The sequence below is a fragment of the Aythya fuligula genome, chromosome 2 (genome assembly GCF_009819795.1).
Source record: "Aythya fuligula isolate bAytFul2 chromosome 2, bAytFul2.pri, whole genome shotgun sequence".
NCBI classification, from domain to species: Eukaryota; Metazoa; Chordata; class Aves; order Anseriformes; family Anatidae; genus Aythya; species Aythya fuligula.
In genome coordinates, this window is record NC_045560.1 from 110,961,467 (window position 1) to 110,982,339 (window position 20,873).

Below are 20,873 nucleotides of genomic sequence, written 5' to 3' on the forward strand. Positions count from 1 at the left end.
CAATATTTACAAGGACCCACCTGTAAATCCCTGTATTTTCTCCAGGTCTGCTTGACATGAGAAGGTAACTGGGATAGCAGGTAGTTATGGAGGGGAAGTAATGATTTTGTAACAGGCTATCTTCTTTTGCTGACTTTGAATAGTAAAGGAAGCTGAGTGCATCACGAGAGCTATAAGGAGTCAATGTGAAAATCTAAGCTGTCTCACCAGCCTTATTTTACACTGCTTTCCCTTATTTATTCAAAGAGAGATTTCAGAAAATATTACTTGAGTTTCTGAAGGAGCAGGAATCAGAGGGCCTACTCAAAATTTACTAGCTGTAGACGTATTGTTTGAGATACATAGGTGTTTTTAGTGGACTTTGGGCTATCCTGGGGCTTGATAGCCAAAGTTCCACTCTCATTTAGTGGGGAAATATAAGGAAATCCAGATCCCTCAAGGGACCAGTGCATCAAGAGAGATTGCAAGCGTCATATTGTATTGTTATTTTAAACCTTTTTATTTCAAATGAAGAGTCAGTAACAATTGGAGGAAACCCTGGGGTGAGGCACTGCACAAGTGTGTGTGGGTTTCTGTATTGAAAATCATAAACCAGTTCCAGTTACTTGATAGCACTCCCATTAAGCACCTCTATTGTCTTAAGTAAATTTTACGATGTTGCTCACAGGCACATGTAAAAGAAGTATTTACTTTCCTTGGCAAGTAGCGTAGCTTTAATGTAAGAAACTTCTGATGTTATGGCCGTGGGATGTAGGACAGATGAATAAAACAACAAGTGTTTTATTGAATTGTTAAAAGAGATCACACATTTTTGTTGTAGAGGTCTGCAAAGTCTAGGAAAGAGTTAATATACATAAGGAAAGTCTGTGTGTTAAACTTATTAGAGAAGCAGATGAAAACCAGACGAGTTCTGTTCTCCTGTCCAAGTGACTGCCTGACTTCTGTTAATGGCTGGAGTTCATGACACATTGAATTATATAGGGAATGTTTTATGTCTAAACTGTGGCAATTTGGCCTATTAATTGTTTTGGCCTATTATTAATTTTACTTTTTACTAGCCAATAACAGGACTATTCCTGTTAGTAGTACAGCATAGTTCTGCAAAGCTGCACGTAACTATCGACAGTCTTACTATATTAAAAAAAAAAAAAAAACAACAGTCAGCTATGATGGCAGGAGTCAAAAGTGTCACTTCTAGCTGTGCTGAAAATACTGAAAGCACAGGTTTTATTTACAGCATGAAAATGGTAGGGCACAGTTAAAAAATTAGTGAGTATATGTGAGTAGAGATTGTTCAGAAAGTGAAAAATAATACAGATCTTATTTCCTAGTCTATATATCCCACCTACTGCTCTTCTCCTGCTTAGAGCAAAGTAGCTTTGCAGAAGCCAGAGAGAGAGGTTTTCAAAAGCTCTCTGCCCTGGAAAAGCATCTCATCTGTGGCAGCCAACTTCACCTACATAAAAGAAGAGAGTGTTTATACCACTTAGAGAGGCTATATTGTGAATGAGTAAGCACAGGAGACAAAACTGCAAAACGTTCTGACCCTTTTTCTCTTTGTCCTCCAGTGGCATTTTCTCTGGCCCTTTAACTGTCTTTGGGGGTGCATAGAGATCCAGAATTACAACCAGCTTTCTGTTCTGCCTGGTGCACTAAAGAGGCAAGGAAGCAACTTCTGAACTACAGAAATGTATGCAGAAGTTACTATTGATGTGTATATGCTGCTGAGATTTACAATGAGTTGAACTGATGAAATTTTTATCTACTGTTGCCTTGGATGCCTGCAAGGCGTCAGAGTGAGATACAAAGTGGTTCGGCTTCATGTCACAGGTTCAAATCCAGCTTGAGTCACAGGGATTTTATCTGAGCCACCGATCTCTGTTGGTTTCTAGTGTTTAGTGACCATGTGAGACTGAATGGGGAAGCTGCTGCTCCTACCAGTGTGTCCTACTTGTTGACCAGACCACGGTCTCCCAAACTAATGCTGTACCTGTACATCTCCATAGTCAAGCTGGCTTTGAACAAGTTTTAGGCTTGGGCACTGGTGGCTTTGTAGAAGCTGGGGAATGGAGAGCTACAGCAGTATGCATTTGGTTTGAGCCACGCAAGCCCAAAATTGTGTTCTGTTGCTACCAGGCAGCCCATGAGTATTGGCTTGATTTGCTGGGACTCATACTGAGACATAATGTCAGTACAGGTTTGACTATTGGTTGCCTGACTGTGGCCTTTTGTAAAGTCATGCCTTTAAAATTATCATTAACAGGATTTAACCACATAGAAATTACTGATGTTGATATGTCTGCCATAATACAAGTAAGAAAAGACATATATATTTCTTGTGATTCTTTCGTAGTATTACTACAGTATAAAGGACATCAGTGTTGGTGGTCGATGTGTTTGCCATGGCCATGCTGAAGTATGTAATGCAAAAAGTGCTGAAAACCAATACCAGTAAGTAAATTGAGCATCACATTAATTTAATATCAGGAAAAAAAAAATCCACAAACATTTTCAAATGAACTTTTTTATTATTGAATGTAGCCTTGGAAGAAATTTTTATTATACTTAAAAAATGAGTCTGCTAATGATTGACATGAAAACATGTCAAGAGCTATTGTATGTGAAATACAAGAATAAAAAGGTCTGTTTAGATTTTAACTGAAATTAAGAGCTTGGAAAATTTAATAGCTCATTAGAAACCCTTAATTCTTTTTGGAAAACATGGTTTGATATCATCTCGCAACAACAGGAATTAAAAAGCCAACTCAGTAACAAAGTTAGTGAACTTTCTGGAGGTAAAGAGCATTTTAACTGAACTCAGACAGGATCCAATACTTCTGATCACTACTAGAAAAAAATAAAAACAGAAATTGAATGAGCTATATCCTGTTGTCAGTGGGATGATACTTCATTTTAGCTGAATTGACTATTAAGATACAAGAGAAAAACATGACTTTTGGTATCATATTCTTAGTATATTAATGAAGAAGACAGACATAAAGTTAGTAGAACTCAGACTGCATTTTTTACTTGAATATTTTGTAGGAGCAGAACTTGGGACTGCTGACTATTTGTCTAGGTCCTTTGGACACTTGGCTCTAACTAATATGTGTTTAGAAAAATAGTTGCATTCATTTTGCAGTAGATCTAAGATATTTTACAATTGTCTTTACATTCTATAATTGTTTGACTGTGTTCTTATTATTGATATTTACAGGAGCTATTAGCAAACATCAATGTCATTTCAGTAACTTTGCAGCAGGATTATATTAATTTTAATGAATGAATATGTTATCTTACCCTTCGTTTACAAATGTTACTTTTTACGAGTGAGCTTGAATTAAAAAGGGATAGTAAGAGGTCACACACTTACCTGAAATCTATAGGAAAGTTCCATTTCCCTGTGAAATTTATGATATCCATGTTGATTTCACAAGGAATTAGATCAAGCTCTATGGCTCATCTGTTCTACGAAAATGACTGTGAGCATTCAGGCCATTCAAAACACATTTTAAGACCCAGGTTTAAAACAGCTCTTGCTCTTAACCTGGTTTTTAATGAAGAGTTAGTGGGCAAATGGGTGCCTCCATTTCAGATGTCTATGCTAGAGAAAAGTAAGTGCAGAAGGGGTGAAATCTACCAGAATAGAATGGTTATACTTGAAAATTAGATTGCCCCTTGGTTATTAGGCTACACAGATAACAGAGGAATGCTGGAAAAAGCCTCTCCCGTCTCAAGGTCTGCTTGTTACTCCTGGGACTCAGTTACTAGGCGTGATAGTAAGACCTAGCCCATAACGAGAGCCTGCCCTTATGGAGGCTATTCAAATCAAAATAAATATGAACTATGCTTTCTTGATGATTAACGTGAATTGTTTTAAATGTAACAAGATGAAGTTATGATTATGGTTTAATAAAGACAGTAATAAAATTATTGTAAGCAAAGCATAAATTAAAAATGATGAAGACATGCATAGAAAGTTGATAAATATTTTGATTTACTGTAGGTCAACAAGCTTGAGCCTTGGAATGAAGCTAAAATAGGGTACATTGTAAGCTGCTATATATCAGTTTGATTTAATATTCTAGCATAAAGTTTCATAATCCAGTCTAATGAATTCAGTTGTAAATGTTTTCTATAACTAATTTGTGTTAATAAGCTCATAATCATGATTAAAGTAACCAATCTTGAATAATTTTAGGGAAGTTCTAAAATGTTCTAGTATCACTGTTTGATCTCTCTACACATGAACTTACGTCCTGTCTTTTTCACATTATGTGTCAGTTTTGGGATGCAATAAAATTAAGAAAAAAAAAAGTTTAAATCCAGATTCAGTGGACTAAGAATCTTTTATTTCTGTAGGTTTCAGTGTGAATGTCAGCATAACACTTGTGGGGAAACCTGTGACCACTGCTGTCCTGGATATAATCAAAAACAGTGGCAACCTGCAACAGCTGGGAACACAAATATATGTGAACGTGAGTAGTTAAAAACACGTGAGTTTAAATGGGACTTTGACAAGTGGGTGAAAATTAGCCATAGTGCAGTGTTCATGGACCGTAACTGACAGATTAGGCTTTGACACCTCTTGTTTTTACTGAGAAGATTCTTTCCATACGGTAACACAGACTAAATGATGCAGTGAATGTTATTTATGTTTTTCTCTCATCTCATTAGACAATGACAATAGTCACAGATGTCAGAATATTGCCTGAGAAAAGTGGAAACCTTCCTGTAGCATGGTGGGTGAACATCTCTCCCCAGGCTTAGCTGCCTGCTGACAAATTGTGGGTGCTCCCTAGCAGAGCAGAGATTACAGGCATCTTGAAATGTGCTTCCCCATTACCTATTTGTATTCAGAGTGTAGAGACTGCATATATTAAACTTTCAAACAAGTCACTCTAAGTGGAATCAAGGGAGAACTCTTGCTCCGACTTCTGGATTTTACGTCCTGTTGGCAGAAGGGGAGGGACTGTGTATTTAGCTATGTGGCTTTTTTGTTTGTTACCGGAGGGAATGAGGAGTACTTAGTGCAGTACTGCAAGATACAGTCAGCTCCCCTTATGAAACAGCAAAGTATTTAGTAATAATTTGCAACTGGGAGTTGTGAGAAGTAACAACTCAGTCTTTGCTATCTTTTATTGGGAAGAGGAGCTGAGTTATTCATTGTTCATGTCATTGTAGTTACTGCATCCTTGGTATTTTAAAGGAACCCAGTTCAAAAGTCTGTGTTATAAAGCAGATTTTTAGAAGCAAATCTGTTTTTTGGGGAATTAAGCATGCTCCAGTGTTTCAGGAACCAGGGTGAAAAGTCATCTCTCCAGACATTCTTGAATTTACAGTCTAATAACTGTGAATCGTGTTTGGTCTGAAAAAGCCTTTCAGCAGTGTAGTCCTGCCTTAGCCTTGTCACATGTTACTCATTAATCAATGCAGCTCTTCTGCCCTTCCTGTCTTGGGCCCATAAGCAGGGTCCTCTGAGCTTCATGTCATCTGAATGCTGCTGTGGGAAGTTGTTCAAGGCTGCTACTGCTGACAGGTGTCTGAGCTGCACTCCATTTTCATGCTGGAATTCACCTCTTGCTGACCTGGCGTAAATGGATGCAAACATTTTCCTGGTGGGGAGTTTGCTCCACACGTGTGCTTTAGACCCACAGACTGAATAGTCAAGCTGAAGAAGCCCCTTGAGCTTTCTTCTACCTTCCCTGTATTTCATTCTCTTAAAGAAAAGGTAATGCTGTAAGATCGACCACATGGACCCCCTTTTTCCTAAGGGGTACATGAAGTCCCACGTGGGTGTTTGCATCCTTCTGTCAGAAAACAGCGGCTGTGTTAGCCATCTCCATGCACAGCCTTTTCTGAGCAAACGTGTTGGCAGCCTCTAGATTCCCTTGAGTCTGGCCTAATTTAACTTACCTGCCTTTCCTGAGAGTAGTGTAGCCAGTGGGTACAAACGGTTAACAAGGGAACCTTACCTGAAAGCCAAATAGATGCACCTTTATAATTAGTTTGAGGAATAAATAGACTGCTTGTTTAATCAAAACTGCAGCGCTAAGACAGAGTGTTTGGGGGGGAAAAAAAAAAAGACGATTAAAACATTTGATCAGAGATAGGCATGTTGGGACTCAATTTTTGGACAATATTTGAAACCTCATTTGAATTCCCCTCTTTGAAAGAAAAATACTTTCTGCCAGGAAGAGAGAGACAAAGAGCATAAATAACGTCGTGTTCTTGAAAGAATGAATTTATAAAAGATCATCGACAAGATTTGGAGCCAAGACAACTTAGCTTCTAACTACCTCTGAAAAAAATACCCTTTTCAGTTTGGATTGCTTCTAGCTGTTTAAGGTGATTTGTTGAAAGTGTTGGCCAGGTGCAGGCCTCTTCTCCTGGAAGCCGGTAGTGGAGGAATTAAAGCAGCCTCATTAAGCTTTCCAGCAGCCTGAGGTCCCTTTGGGGAAACTGATTGAAAGAGGTCGGTGGGAGCTGATAGAAATAGGGCCAATCTTTTGCTCTGAGTTTCCTAGAGTAGTGGGGGTCAGCAAATGGCTCAAAGTTGTAAGAAAATACTTTGTGAGGTAGAAGGGCTTTCTGTTCACCTGTAAGAGAAAATGCTGTTACTGTGACCAGGCAAAATAATTTCCCATCACTGTTACTAGGCATACTTGTGAGCTGTTTGCAGTTCACAGAAGTTTTGGCCCTAGAGCCAAGGAGCATTTGGTAGATGACCTTGGAAGGACATGCTTCCTTCCAAAGAAGGAAAGTAGGGTCGGGGCTCTTACTTTTATTTTGACATGCTTTCAGGAATCCATTGTCTTCCAGAGTATCTTATCCCCTGGTCTAGATGAAGGAAGGATTTCCCAAGTGTGAAGTCATAGCTTTATAAAGTTGTAACTTTAGGAATTTTGTAGGAGGGTTTCTCTGGAGTCCTGGAACGCTTATAATTAAAACTCACCTAGCACCATATGTTTACAGAAGCCTTTTGTGCTTTCAGCTTTTTTTTTTTTTTCTTTCATAAAGTTTCCTATGCACAAATATGTATATCTTATCTATAACTGTTTATTTGAAACAAAGTTTTAGTGCACACAGCTTCAGCCCGGATATATTTTTGGATGTGGAAAAATAGAAAAAGCATTGGAACATATTTTTCATTATTTTTATAAAACTGCTGAAACCATTCTTCTGGAGCTTCCTGGTTCTGCTTTTATGTATAAATATATGGTTTTGAAATGGTACAGCTGTTGGCTCTTCTGACAAACCTAGCAGTCCATGTTTTCCTCATGTCTAGATGATCTTCCCAGGTCTCTGGTGTGAAAATCTAGTTGCTGATAAGTAAATACGTGCACTTGAGAACACTCCAAATACATGAGTGTATGGATAAATAAATACTCCAGGTTTCTTTCTCACCACTGCTACATTTCTAAATTCCAGCATCACAATGAAAGCTGACTTGGAATATTAACTTTTTCAGCCTGCAATTGCTATGGGCATGCCACTGACTGCTACTACGATGCTGATGTTGATCGGCGTCGAGAAAGCTTAAACATTCACGGGCATTACGAAGGTGGAGGAGTCTGCATTAACTGCCAGGTAAAAAGGTTTTGGTCTGTTTAAGTAATTGTCATTTGAAGAAGTGTGTCCACACTGATAGTTTGGAGGCTGACCAGTCTAGATAGCTCCATTCCTCTGGTATTGTTACTTGTACTCAAAGCAGGGAAAAAGATTTCTGAAAGTAATTTGCATCATACAAAGTAAAAGATGTCTGAAAGTAATTTGCATCATACAACATTGCTTGTTAATAAACAAATGATGCATTAATTATATTTATATAATATAATTATATTATATTTGCGTGATTCAAATAAAGCCACACAATACAACAATTAAATGAACTCTAAAAATCCCCTTTCCTGTTATGAACTCTGATGTTTCTCTGCTTAATAAAGGGAAGTAAAATTTCCTAAATAAAATACCAACTCAGTCCAGCTGGTTCTTTACTGAAGCAAAACACAGAGAGCTCTGCCTCACCAGAAGGACTAAAGGAGGGCATAGGCTATACCAAGAAGGAAATTTTTGGTATTGAAAACATACGGAATTGTAGAAGGGACCTCTGGAAGTCATCTAGACCAGTGCTCCACTCAGACCAGGAGTAGATGCAAAGTTATATCAGTTTGCACAAAGAAACACCCAACTGAGTTCTGAGGATTTCTAAGGGTGGAGGTTATGCAGTTTCTGAGTAATTTATTACAGCACTTAATTACTTCCATGGTAAAGAGATTTTTGCTACTGTTCAGTGGGAATTTCCCCAGTTGCATCTTGTGACAGTTGGCTTTTGTCCTGCTGTGTATGTCAGAGAAGGCTTGGCTCTGCCTTCTCTGTTACCCACTCCTGGGTAGTAGAAAACTGCTACTAGGTACCCACCTTCCTTAAACATCTCTTCTCCATCTCTTCTCCAACCAAAGCCATTTCCTGAGTTTCTCCTTACATGTCGTGTGCTTCAGCCTCTTAACAACCCTAGAGACTCAGTTGGTTTGAATCAACAAATGTAAATTTGGAGTCAGAGACTTTACACCGTATGTCACTAATGAGTAATACGTTATTGTAAAGAGAAGGAATGTCTCTCATCGTAAGGAACGTTTATACTAGTATGACTAATTACTTTCAGGAGAGATCATACAAGACTCTAAACACCTTGATCTAATCTTGGAGATATCTCTGCTTTGAGTGAGATTGGACCACTTGACCTCCTGAGGTGTCTTCCAATCTAAATTAGTCATTGTTTCAATAATCTCAGGGTTAAATACAGTTAAATACTGATTTTAAAGATTGTCTTCCTTTTGTTGTCAGGTCTGTCTGATAACAAACAGCTGACCAGAATGTAATTTGGAGGGAAAATTATCATAAAACCTATACTCCTATGACACCTGCATATAATGATTTGTCTATTACCATGCTGTGCATTTAAAATACAGCTGTATTTAAGCAACAAAAAAGGGGATGTCCAGTAAAATGTTTAGGGTGTTTTCCATCTTATTGCCACAGTATAAGATATTGTCCAAGAAGCAGTCAGAAGAGAGAATTATTTTTACTAGCATGAGTGAAATAAATGCTCTTTGTCTTCCAATTGATATTTCTTTGCAGAAATTGTTCATGCAGTCTGGTCATATTTATCATCTTGGTCCTTTCTGTCAGTTCTTTGTTCATGAAAGAGCATTTTTCTTAAATTGCTTCCAGGATATAAAAGACCCAAATTAATTTAAATCTGTAAGTCTATGGGTCTGTGGTTGTATGATTGATATTAGTTGTTTGTAACCTAATTTTGTGGGAGTTGTGCTAGATTAAATGAGTTTACCATAAATCTAATTATAGCATATTTTTTTATCAGCAAAGTACATGGATTTTAATTTACTTTTTCTGCTTACGTCAGGGAAAAAAAAAGCAAAAGAAACGGATGGTTGAATGAATATTGAATGTGTCAGACAGTAATAGTATTGAATATTGTACTTTTCACAGTCTCTTTTATTTTAACTATTTCACAGCTTCAGGAGAGACAATAAACATAGAATCAGAGCATAATTTAGGTTGGAAAGGAGCTCTGGAAATCGCATAGTCCAACCCCGTGCTCAAAGCAGGTCTGATTAGATCAGGCTGCTCAGGGACTTGTCCAGTCAAGCCTTGAGTGTTGCCAAGCTCACTGATGGCAACCTGCTTCAGTGTTTGACAACCCTCATAATAATGTTTTCCCTGTAATATCTAATTGGAATTTTCCATGCTCTGATCTGGGTCTGTTGCTTCTTGTCCTATTCCTGTACACCTCTGAGAAACCTCTCATTGCTCTTCACCTCCCTTGCTAATTTTAACTCCGTGTGACCTTTGGCTTGTTTAGCTCCATTATTATGGGCAGTGTCTTTGTGTTGCTCCCAGGTAGATTGTCCCTACCTCCAGCTTCTCTGTACTTCCTTTCTTAGTTTGAGATCAATCAGGGTCTCAGTATTTATTCATGCTGGCCTTCTGCCTTCCTTGCTCGACTTTCTGCATATTGGAAAAGACAATTCTTGTGCTAAGGAGACTGTCCTTGAAAGTCAGCTAGCTCTTCTGGACTCCTTTCCCCTTCAGTGCAGTTTCACATAGGATCTTGCCAAGCAGATACCTGTACAAGCCCAAATCTGCTTTTCTGAAACCCAAGATTGTAATTCTGCTATTTGTCTTGCTTACTTGTTTAAGGGCCTTAAAATTCAGTCTCATGGTCGCTGCAGCCAAGGCTGCCCTCAGCCTCACATCTTCTATCGGTTCTTCCTTGTTTGTCGGTGTCACTTTGAACAGAGTATCTCTAAGTGGTTCAAGAGCCCTGGCATCCCAAAAATTGCCTTTGATATGTTCAAATTAACTTCTGGGTTGCCTGCACCCAGCTGCATTGCCCTTTCAGCCGACACTGGGGTGGTTAAAGTCATCCATGAGTACCAAAAGCCTGTGATTGCAGGGCTTTCTGTAGCTGCTTAAAGAAGGCTTCATTTGCCTTTTCGTTCAGGCTCTCTGTAACAGACACCTACTGCAATATCAGGTAGGGAGGTTAGACCCGATGATGTCTTGAGGTCCCTTCCAACCCCTACAATTCCATGATTCTGTGATCAACTGGGCTGGTACATCCTCTGATCCTTACCCACAAGCTCTGCACAGGTTCATCACCTGCCCCAGCACCAGGGAGAGAGCCAGACCCTCTTGTGTAACCCCAGACCCAGACAGCAGCATCCTGCGACTCTGGGAGGAGTCCTACAGTCTTGAGCAGAGATGTTGGGCCGCTCTGTGGTCTAGGTGCTGCAACAAATACTGTATCTCCACCTGCTGTGTGATGTGAGCATCACCTCCCCTACTCCAGCATTAGCCTTTCTCGGCAGTAGTTCAGATCTGAAGATGTTAGAGGAAGCTCCTGGCAGAGCTGGAAGCCGAACCCAGAGCTATTGCCCAAACGGAGAGCACCAACCACAAACAGCAACGTCCTGGGTGCCCTGCTAATGAACTGCCCTGCCAGCTGCCCCGTGAAGTCCTGTTTGCAGCCCTGTGTTGCAACACTCCCTAAGAAGGAAGTGAACAGCAAGCGGGAGCTGGGGGCAGGTGCTCACTGCTTTTGTTGTTCCAGGGCAGGGTTTATCCTTATTTCTTGTCCCCTGCTCATGAGACAAATTGGCCCACGAGAATGCCCTGTGACAGCTCTTTGCTCAACTTCTGAATGCCATCACTGCTGCGTGCTCCTGGCACCCTCACCACAAGAGAGAGCTTTAGAGCAAGAGTTGAAATACGCTCAGGACTTTGTTCACAGGAGATATATTTATTTTTTCTGTGCTTAAATTACTTACGGTGTTTCTTTCTGTGTGTCTAAAAAAAGTTTGCAGAGATGTTTGTTTTCCTAATGGTAGATCTGTTTTGTTTATTTTACTTTTGTTTCCTGTAGGCTGATCAGGTTTGGATGTATTTTGACATTGCTGATTTTGGATAAAGGATATTCAAGAAGTAATATACAGGATGAGGAAAAATAAACAATGCAGTTGTCTGAATGATGTACGCACTGTGATAAGAAAGCCCTATAAAAATCAATGGATATCTGATAATAGTGTAAAAGGGATTTTTTTTTCTTAGAATGAAATTAATTTTTTGTTAAATATGTCATTTTCATAATGTTTTAAAGTTAAAATTCGGTTACTTTATGTGAGAATACCATGATTCAGGAAGCTGTATGTTGTTAAAGTACACCAAATGACAAATGTTGTCTTTGTTGCAGTAATATTCTTTTTTTATTTTTCTGTGCTAGTCCTTTCTTAGTTGTGTATAGTGACAGCGTTAAGGATGCTATTGTTTCTTAATTCTCCTTCCCAGTTCCCCTTTGTATCTCATATTCTCCTTTTGCTTTATTTTGCACAGCATAATACAGCTGGTATTAACTGTGAGAAGTGTGCAAGAGGTTATTACCGTCCATATGGTGTTCCAGCAAGTGCTCCTGATGGCTGTATACGTAAGTCCTTCTCTATTTGGCATCTTCTCATAGCGAAGAATAAAACGTCCAAAAGATGTCGGAAAACAACTGCAAACCACTTCCTGTGTTGGTTTTGACTCTTTTAATGATAATCTTCTCAACGTATGTGTCATATGAACCTAAAGCTTCAGACTAGCAGTAGGACAATGGGAGGAAGTAAGCCATAAAAGGCTGATGAGGAGGTAGGACCCTACACACCCCACAGTGAGCTGGCATGACCTCTGAGAAGCTGCTCTCATCTCATATCCTCATGACCCTGCTTCTCTTGGTTCTCTTACATACATATAAGGTATCTTTTGTCTTTTGGTCACTTGAAAATATTACCATATAGCTCCAAAGGTGATAATGATGGCTACTCCTAATCTATCTACTGCTCAACCTAGCATCTATAATAATAATGCAATAGGATGATTAGAAATAGAGCTTTTAAAAAAGATGAACTGAGTATAGGTAAGAACTAAGGATTAAATAACAAACAGGCTGACAGAACTTTGTGACAAGTAGGAGGAAGCTATGGTTTGTTGTGTTTGGGTATTGAAATAAATGGGAGGTCAGCAGAGCTGTGGGAATGCTGCTATAATGTCATATGTAGTGTGTAAGGGAAGGTGTACAAGAGCATGGTGCTCTGCCTAGACTAGAGACTTCTCTCTGCCTAGAGAGAAGGAGCAGAAGCCACAGAAAGGATAGATGCTGCAGTGCTGTGGAGCAATAACACGCAGCATTCTGAATTCTGAAGCAAACAAACAGACAAACAGTCTAAGAAAATGGTGTAAATCTTACTTCTAAGGGATACCATAAAGATTAATTCTGTGATCTAGAGTACTCAGAAAATATGAAACAGAATGTGAATGTTAATTCTTTAAATAATGACACATTCACAACTGCAAATGACATTACAATGCCATTGTGCACTGCTATAGAAGGCAAATGAAACCTTTCCCAAAAGTGCTTATTTTCTCAAACTTGCTTAGCCTGCAGCTGTAACTCAGAGCATGCAGAGGGCTGTGAAGAAGGCTCTGGCCGCTGTTTCTGTAAGCAGAATTTCCAAGGAGAAAACTGTGAACGCTGTGCTGATGGTTTCTATAGTTTTCCATTTTGTATCCGTAAGTATGCAAATAAAAATGTCTGTTCTCCAGAATTTTAAACGTGCTTTAAAGAGTTAGATGTTTTAATTACAGTGGGTTTGGTTGAACTGTTTGATTTGAACATCTGGTGTTTCAGATTCTCAAGCATACACATTCGAATAAATCAGTTGTCATAACACAGAAGGTAGTCTGGTCTACTTTGCAAAACAGTGGTTACTTGAAAATCAGATAGATTGTGTTTCATTCTCAGAATTCTGAATTCATTTAAGACATTCAGAGAGTCTAGAGTCTATAACTCACTTGGACTAAAAAGTAGAACATGACTAGTGAGAGATGGGGGAGAGAGTGGTTGTGTGTTTTCCTTGAGGCCTCCAAGGATTTGGAACTTTTATGCCTAATAAACCATGTTTGTGGGATTTCAGAAGATTCTAAAATAATTAAAAATAATTCTAAAATGGTGCCAGTGTAATGTTGGAAAGACCCTCCTGGCAGAGTATAAAACTGTCAGCCATGAAGGAAGGGTTACAGTTTCTTTAATTTTTTTTAAAGAAGTGATTGAGGGAAAGGAGTTAGCAAATCCAAAGAAAATAAAATGAGAAAAATGATGTGATAGAATTGCTGAGTGCTTCCATTTACTAAAAATGGCAATAGAATGAAATCTAATGCTACTGATTAATTTAAGATAAATTAATCATGCTCTTTGTATTGACAGGACAGACCTTCATTATCTGTCAAGAATTTTAGTGAAATAAATGTGTCTGTTTCAAATACACCTTATCATTTCTTTTGTTTTAAAGGTATTCCTGTATATCCTTTCACTTCTCCAAATCCAAGCGATGCTATAGCTGGTGACATAATAGGCAAGTTCTTTTTTTTTTTTTTTTTTTCCTACCACTTTTTTTCCCCCGTGTCACAACTTTTCACTATTTTAGTGGTGCGTGTTCTTTCATGGAGATTTATGTAGTAGTTTTGACAGTGTTGATATTTATCTTTCAGAGAGCCTTTGTTCTCACCAGAAGTTCATCTTATAGTCTTGTTCATATTAAACAGTTTAGTGGGATACTTCCAGAAAGAGTTATGGATCAAAATAAGTTTGAGCCTCTGGCAAACATCTGCAGAAGAAGCTGACCATCCTGTTTGATGCCTGTGAATAGATCCATCAAGGCTTTCTGACACGTACAACTTGTCAGCTGCTTTGCAGTGTAAATCTCTTTCTTAAGGCTAATTGCCCTCTGTTTATGGACTCGCCTCTTGCACCTGGCGAATTGTACGTTGTGAAGAACTTGGATTTCTAAGAGGGCTACATATTTCTTATTTATCCCACTGCAAAGCTGTCTGAAATGCATAAAGTGATTCCCTTGGTGGGCTTCTGTGTTTTAGTGTATATCGTTATACTGCAGAACCGAGACATCTCACAGCCAGTGCTAAATCAAATACATACTAGTAACGTACTTCAGGATTAATAACTTTAAAAAATCTAGCAACCTTTGTCATATCCTAAAAACAATGCGTTTCCCCATTATTTTCTATTAGTTTAATAGAACTGGAGTTTACACTGGCAAATGAAAGTCTTTTCTTCTGCGAATGTAGCAGGCCCTTGGATATAAGTAGACGGTGTACATCCATTTATGTATCTACAAGTTCTAATTGTTTGCTTGAAAGGGTATGCAGTTGCTGTTACAGCCTACAAAACTTTAGTCTCCTGTAGCCAACTATCATCTTGTTTATATGGCATCAAAAATTATTGCCCTGTTAGGCCTCTGGGTGTGCTCTGTTGCATGTTTTCTTCTCTTGTAGTGTTTTAAAAAGAAGAAGAAAAAAAATGCATTGATAAAAACAAGTAAATATAATCAGGAGTAAACAGAGCTTAAGCCATTTACATTTTCAACAAGTAGCACCTCAATCTGAAGGCTTAGGAAAGGCAGGTATCTCTAAATGGAAGCTTCTGTGTCTAGAAGTTGTATGTTACTTCTGGCAAACTAAACAATTTATTATTTTTAAGCGAGATTTGCATGTAAAGGTCATATGAATAATTTTGGTGATTCAAGAGTAATAATTACTAAGTACTGATCTGTTTTTCCATGCAAAAATACAAGGAGTTGCATGGTTTCGTGCACTAACTTCTGTTCCTTTCTTTCTTTTATTTCCTGTAATAACTAGAAGGTGGCTGCAAACCAGGGTATTTTGGCCCCCAGTGTCTGCGTAAGTTCCATAATTTCTTTTACTCTTGGAGACTGAGCCCTGGTGTAAATGCCAACATTTAGCTTCCAAGTGAAATGCCAACTCTAAGATTGTAATGCTGCAAATGTTTTCTTTACAAATGTGCTCTTCAGCACGCCAGTTCCACGGCACAGGAGTTCTTGGTAGTGACTGTAATGGAAATACAGGACAGTGCAGATGTCGAACTGGATTTCAGGGTTTTTCCTGTGATACCTGTGCAATGGCTTTTTTTCATGACTGCCAGAGTAAGCCAAAACATTCCCTTTCAGCAAGCATATCCAAAAATCCAAGCTTTATTCAGAGTTATGAAATTCTTTTGCCATGGAGATGTGTTTATAAGGGAGTCTCCCAAAACTCACAGAAGTCAAAAAAGAAAAACTGGATGAGGAGTGATTCCTATCTAAAAATGCCTCTATTACATTGATTGCTGTCTATTTTGTGATGCAGCTGTTGGATTGTAGTTTGAGAGTGAATTTAATAATATTATTCCTGATGAAATTTAGAATACCAATGGAAGCATTTCTGTTGCTTATCCTTTTTGGGGGGAATTTATGTTTAACTTTAGTTTGCAACCTCACTTTCATGTATCAAGCTGCCCTTTCTAATCAATACCAGAAAACTGACTGTTTTTAAAGCATTTCAATTAATCAGCTCTATACTGCTGATTTTATTAACTGCTTCCTCCAGAGACTATAAATCCAAACCATAAATAGTTTAATTTTAGTCTTAAAAAAGACTGGAGCTACTTTCAGTAGTCAGCATACCATATTGATGCATCTGTCTTGAGTGGGGACAGGCTAAGTGTGCTTCAACCCTGACATTGAATGCAATAGTTACTTTAAGCCAGATTCTTTCTCTCTAACAGATTTTCCTTTATATCTCCCTCAATACTGAATTCTTACTGATGCTGGCGATCAATAAAAGCTGTTACGAAACTAAATGAATGTGAGGAGAAGAGTTTGGTCCTCTTGATCATTGGGGAGTGGCTTTTATTTATTTATTTGTGTAATAATAAAAGAGCACTTCTGCAGAGACTGCCTCTGAAAATTCTTTGCTTGGTTGCAGTGTGTGAGTGTAACTCAGCGGGTACCCGTCCTGAAGTCTGTGATTTTCGTGGAAGGTGTCTTTGTCGCTCAGGGGTACGTGGACTTCAGTGTGACAGCTGTCAGCCTGGCCACCACTCTTTCCCTGTCTGTGAAGGTAAGGTTGCAGATTACATGTATGTCATCAGACAGACCCCTGAGTAGGCAAGCTTTAATGCTTTTAAGGTACTGCTTTTGCAGGGGTTGAAGCCATGTTCACTGCACTAGGTGAGAAAGAGACTCTTCTGTTCCTTACAATGAAATCCTCATGTATTTTCATTCTCCAAACACTAATTCCGTGCATGTTTCTACAGTAGGAAATAATTACATAGTCTGTTTTCCCATGGGCTTTTTTTTCTTGGGTCTGACTGTTTGATTTAGCTTCAGTTAGCACAGCTGTCTTACTAATAACCAAAGGATTTGAAAACTGTTTTATCATGGAGGTCTACAGCAGCAGAGGATGCTTGACTGCTGGCAAGGAACTGGCATAGTAAAGAAAACAGTAGAGAGGTGAAGAACTAATATACTTCTGCAGAGGATCTTTGTGTAGTACCTTGCACTCTGTGTGTTCTGTAAATCTGAAAGTGATTTTGCCCTTCACAGTGATTTTTCACACTTTGCCCTTCATAGTGACTTCTTACTAATTTTAACATCATATGGCAGGCCTTGCTCATGTAATCATGAAACATGATTGATCTACATGGGGTTTCACCAGTGTGTATGACACCAAGGACTAGCCTGCTTTTTATGTGAAACGAAGAGTGATCAGTACTGAGGAAGTATAACCTTGAAATATATAATACTTTTTTTGTGTGTATGGAGAAGCCATCAAGTCCTATCTGGCCCCTAGGTTTTGTCTGCCTTTGCAGTGAATGAGAGAGGGGTCCTTAGTCCTTGATAATCCTTGAAAATTCCTGTGCCCCCAGTAGCAGAGGGGTTGGGACTAGGTGGTCTTTAAGGTCCTTTCCAACTGAAACCATTCTACGATTAGTGAATTGTACATTCAAAAAGAATATAGGCTATTGCTGAATTTTGAAATATACTTTCCTATAGAGGGTAACAGGATTTATTTAGAACATTATGACTAACTTTCTTCTTTCTCGTTATTTTTAGTTGCTGACTATAGCAGTCTTCTTCCTTTTGGGCTTTATATACTTGTTTATGTCCGATGAATAGCCAGCAGAATTCTTTATGCTGTACAAAGATGTATTATGTTGTGTTACTAAACACAATGGTTGGAATAAAGAAATACCATGTGACTGTGTTTTTATGGTCTGGAGTAGATTAACTTTTTAAAATTAAAAACATAAAATCAGGATTCTGCCTTGGTACACTCTGTTCAGTGGTTTTAAAATACTTTTTTTTTTTCTTTTTCTTAGAACGGAATTAGATAGCAATCTTAAAGCAAATCAAACCCATATTGAATATGTTTAAACTTTTAACACCAAAAGCTGAAAAGAGACATACAAGATTAAGAGAGCATGCAACAACAAATTGTAAAACACAGACAAAATAGTTGAAAACACAGCCAGTGGGATTACTCAAAACTGCTGCAGTTCACAGCTTGTTCTATCAAAATAAGCTGCCATTGGTTAAATTTAAACCAATGCAGCATACTGCAGACTGTGGTGGAAGATGAACAGTGCTACTCCTGTTTGGAGCTGTCATCTTCAGAAGGGAGGTAGCTTTATAATTTCTTGGCTACTGCAGCTAAAACTGTCCTTTATGGTCTTACCTTGTTGTACCATATAGAAGCTTTCTTCAACAGGAGCAGGATCCAAACAAAGCCTTTAAACTAATATGATTAAAATGAGGAGGGACTGTGATTTAATATTCAGTTGGGAGGGGACTGTAGTGTTGGTGATGTCTTTGGAAGCTTTAGTGTTTGTATTGTTCTTACACAACTTGCTAGCAAGTCCTGTGTCTTTCCATGAAGCTTTGACGTAAACACAGCAAAGCCAGACATCCTTGGCTGCAGCATGAAGAGGAACCAAAATGGGGAACCAGGAAAATGAACATGCAACAGAAAGACAGCATTTGAACAGTGTTTGTTTTATATTTGTCAGTCAGCTATTTGTCAGTCAAATAATGTAAGAGATTAACTGCAAACCTTAGCCTTAACTGCAAAACCCATGGCAGCTGGGATTCCTGGACAGGCTCCTGTTCATGCACCTATAAAATGTGGGCCTGTGTAACTTCCAGCATCGTTTCAACAAAACAGCACATCATATCTGTGATAGAGTTGTTAGCCTAAGCTAGTGATAAATCCAGGAGAAGCACCATGCAGCTAGCTTTTACAGTCTGACAGCGTGCCTCACGTGTTATGTGCAGATTCTTGCAGTGCACTGCTTACCAGCTTGTAGAATTACAACAGGTCAGCAGTTTTTACCTTGTGCATCCTTTGTTTCTCCATCATGAAGTTGTGCATCATTAACTGCTTTTCTAGTACATTTGTCAGCCGTTAGACCTAGCCTCGCTTTGTGGATGCTTTTTGTCAGAGGTTATTTTGTAAAGATGATGAGTACTTCTCTCATGGGACTTTTCTTTCCATTTTAAGATTGACTTCTCTTCCTTGTATGTGTATTTTGCAAGGAATCAAATTAAATGTCTAAGCTGTACATCATGGCATTGCAGTAAGAACCTGATTATTAGTGGTTGAGGAGGCAATTACATTATAAGCATCTATTTCAGGATATTTATATTTGGCGGTGATATTATAGTTTGTCTGGATTCCTCCTGATTGTTTAACATTTAAAGGTGTCTTTGGGGCAAATTCTCTTTTAAATAACTACTTGTTTAGACGTGTCTGTCAGAATACTTAGTGATTATTACTGTTTTTTTTATCCCCCATACAGAATGCAATTGTGATTCAGTTGGCTCAGTGGACAGTATGTGTGGTCCCAGAGGACAGTGTCTGTGCCACAGGAACTTTGCTGGATTTAAATGCAACCAGTGTGCTCCAGGTTATTACAGCTATCCCAGCTGCTTGCGTGAGTACCAGCCTTTCCTCCTTTTACTGGGGCTTGCCATCTTACTGCTATAGTACAGAAGAAAATATATTCTCCCATATATATTGCCATCAAAAACTATGTAAGCATGATAGTTTTGTTCCTTCCAAAGCTGGCAACAGTGACACTGAAGATCAAGCCAGTGTCCAGGCTTCTTGGTAGGCACACACTCTGGTAGCCCCACCTGGCACATCATCTCTGTTCCTGTTATCTGTGCAAGTTGGATTAATGTAAGCATGATAAACAATGTTGAGATGAAACAGATCATCTCAAACTCATAGGTTCCAAGCAGGTGTGTGGACCCTGTGATTTGTTTCAAAGAAAAATGAAGGGCAGTCTAGACAGTGTTCAAAACCTCTGCAATACCGGAGTTTTGAAAGTTATTATTTCGTATGTTCAAGGTGAACTCTACTAATATTGTCAATGTGTTTTTGTTTTGTTTGTTTGTTTTTTGGTTATACAGCTTGTCAGTGCTCTCCTCTTGGTTCCCAGCACAACACATGTGAGCCAACAGCAGGGCAGTGTGAGTGTCAACCAGGTGTTACGGGGAGACAGTGTGACAGATGCCTTTCTGCAGCCTACAGTTTCCCCTACTGTGAAGGTAACATTGGTGATAGAAAATCCTGCATTCAGTTCGTATCACCCCCATTTTTATTGTAAGGTTCATCAGGACATTTTGCTATGTGTAGTTTCATAGAAACACGCTGAAGTGTGGGAAGGGAGGGACACACCAGGATTAGATATTCGAGGATTTCATTCCTCTTTCTGTATATTCTCTGAAGTAAATTGTAAGATTAAAACCTTTTTTCAACAATGCCACAGAAGCTTTAAGAAAACATCTCTCAGTCGTAGGTTAGTGCTACATTTTTCCAAGTGACTACTTTGTATACCAAAATAATTAGTCCAAACTAGGCTAAATACATATTTGAACAATCACTATTAAAGGCTTCTTCTGGTCTTAAAGATTGAAGTAATTAAGTCACTTCAAGGTGACTATTAAGACACTCTTTGAAAGTTGCAGAGCTTACACTGTAGTTTTTGGCATTACTGTATTTCATAGCTCTGTTTTCAAAAGATCTTTTAATGTGTTTATTTTTTAATTCCTAAAGGAATCAACAGTGAATGTGACCCTTCAGGTAGTGTTGGTTCTCATTCTGTAAGTATTCTGTCTTTGCAGCTAGCAATATTCATAATTCATGTATGGTCTGAGCCTTTGCTGAACGCATTCACTCCATCACTTAAGTGCCTGAAGCCTGATCATAATCTGTGAAAGAATTGCACAAGCTTATTTGCAGAGTAAGAGAGGAAATGACCATTGTGTTTTATTCTTTGATCAAAACAAATACAATTACCTGTTTAGGGTGGTGTTTGTTTTTTTTTGTTTGTTTGTCTTTGAATCTTTTTATATGTGCAATATGCATACTGTTTGTGTGTGCTTGGTATGCTAGAA

At 38.6% G+C, this 20,873-nt stretch overlaps 2 protein-coding genes across 2 annotated transcripts in view; both read left to right on the plus strand.

Annotated features, from left to right (window-relative positions):
* The window catches only part of LOC116485632 (laminin subunit alpha-3-like), a 34,015-nt gene extending 21,910 nt beyond the window's left edge, over nucleotides 1-12,105 (plus strand). The window contains exons 6-9 of the mRNA XM_032181123.1: nucleotides 2,354-2,451; nucleotides 4,363-4,478; nucleotides 7,472-7,590; nucleotides 11,917-12,105. Of these exons, the coding sequence (XP_032037014.1) occupies nucleotides 2,354-2,451; nucleotides 4,363-4,478; nucleotides 7,472-7,590; nucleotides 11,917-12,105 (522 nt within the window). The remainder of the gene's footprint in view (nucleotides 1-2,353; nucleotides 2,452-4,362; nucleotides 4,479-7,471; nucleotides 7,591-11,916) is intronic.
* Nucleotides 12,106-16,480: 4,375 nt separating this feature from the next.
* Nucleotides 16,481-20,873, plus strand: part of LOC116486432 (laminin subunit alpha-3-like) — a 78,497-nt gene continuing 74,104 nt past the window's right edge. The window contains exons 1-4 of the mRNA XM_032182662.1: nucleotides 16,481-16,533; nucleotides 19,271-19,405; nucleotides 19,887-20,024; nucleotides 20,533-20,579. Of these exons, the coding sequence (XP_032038553.1) occupies nucleotides 19,306-19,405; nucleotides 19,887-20,024; nucleotides 20,533-20,579 (285 nt within the window). The 5' untranslated portion in view covers nucleotides 16,481-16,533; nucleotides 19,271-19,305. The remainder of the gene's footprint in view (nucleotides 16,534-19,270; nucleotides 19,406-19,886; nucleotides 20,025-20,532; nucleotides 20,580-20,873) is intronic.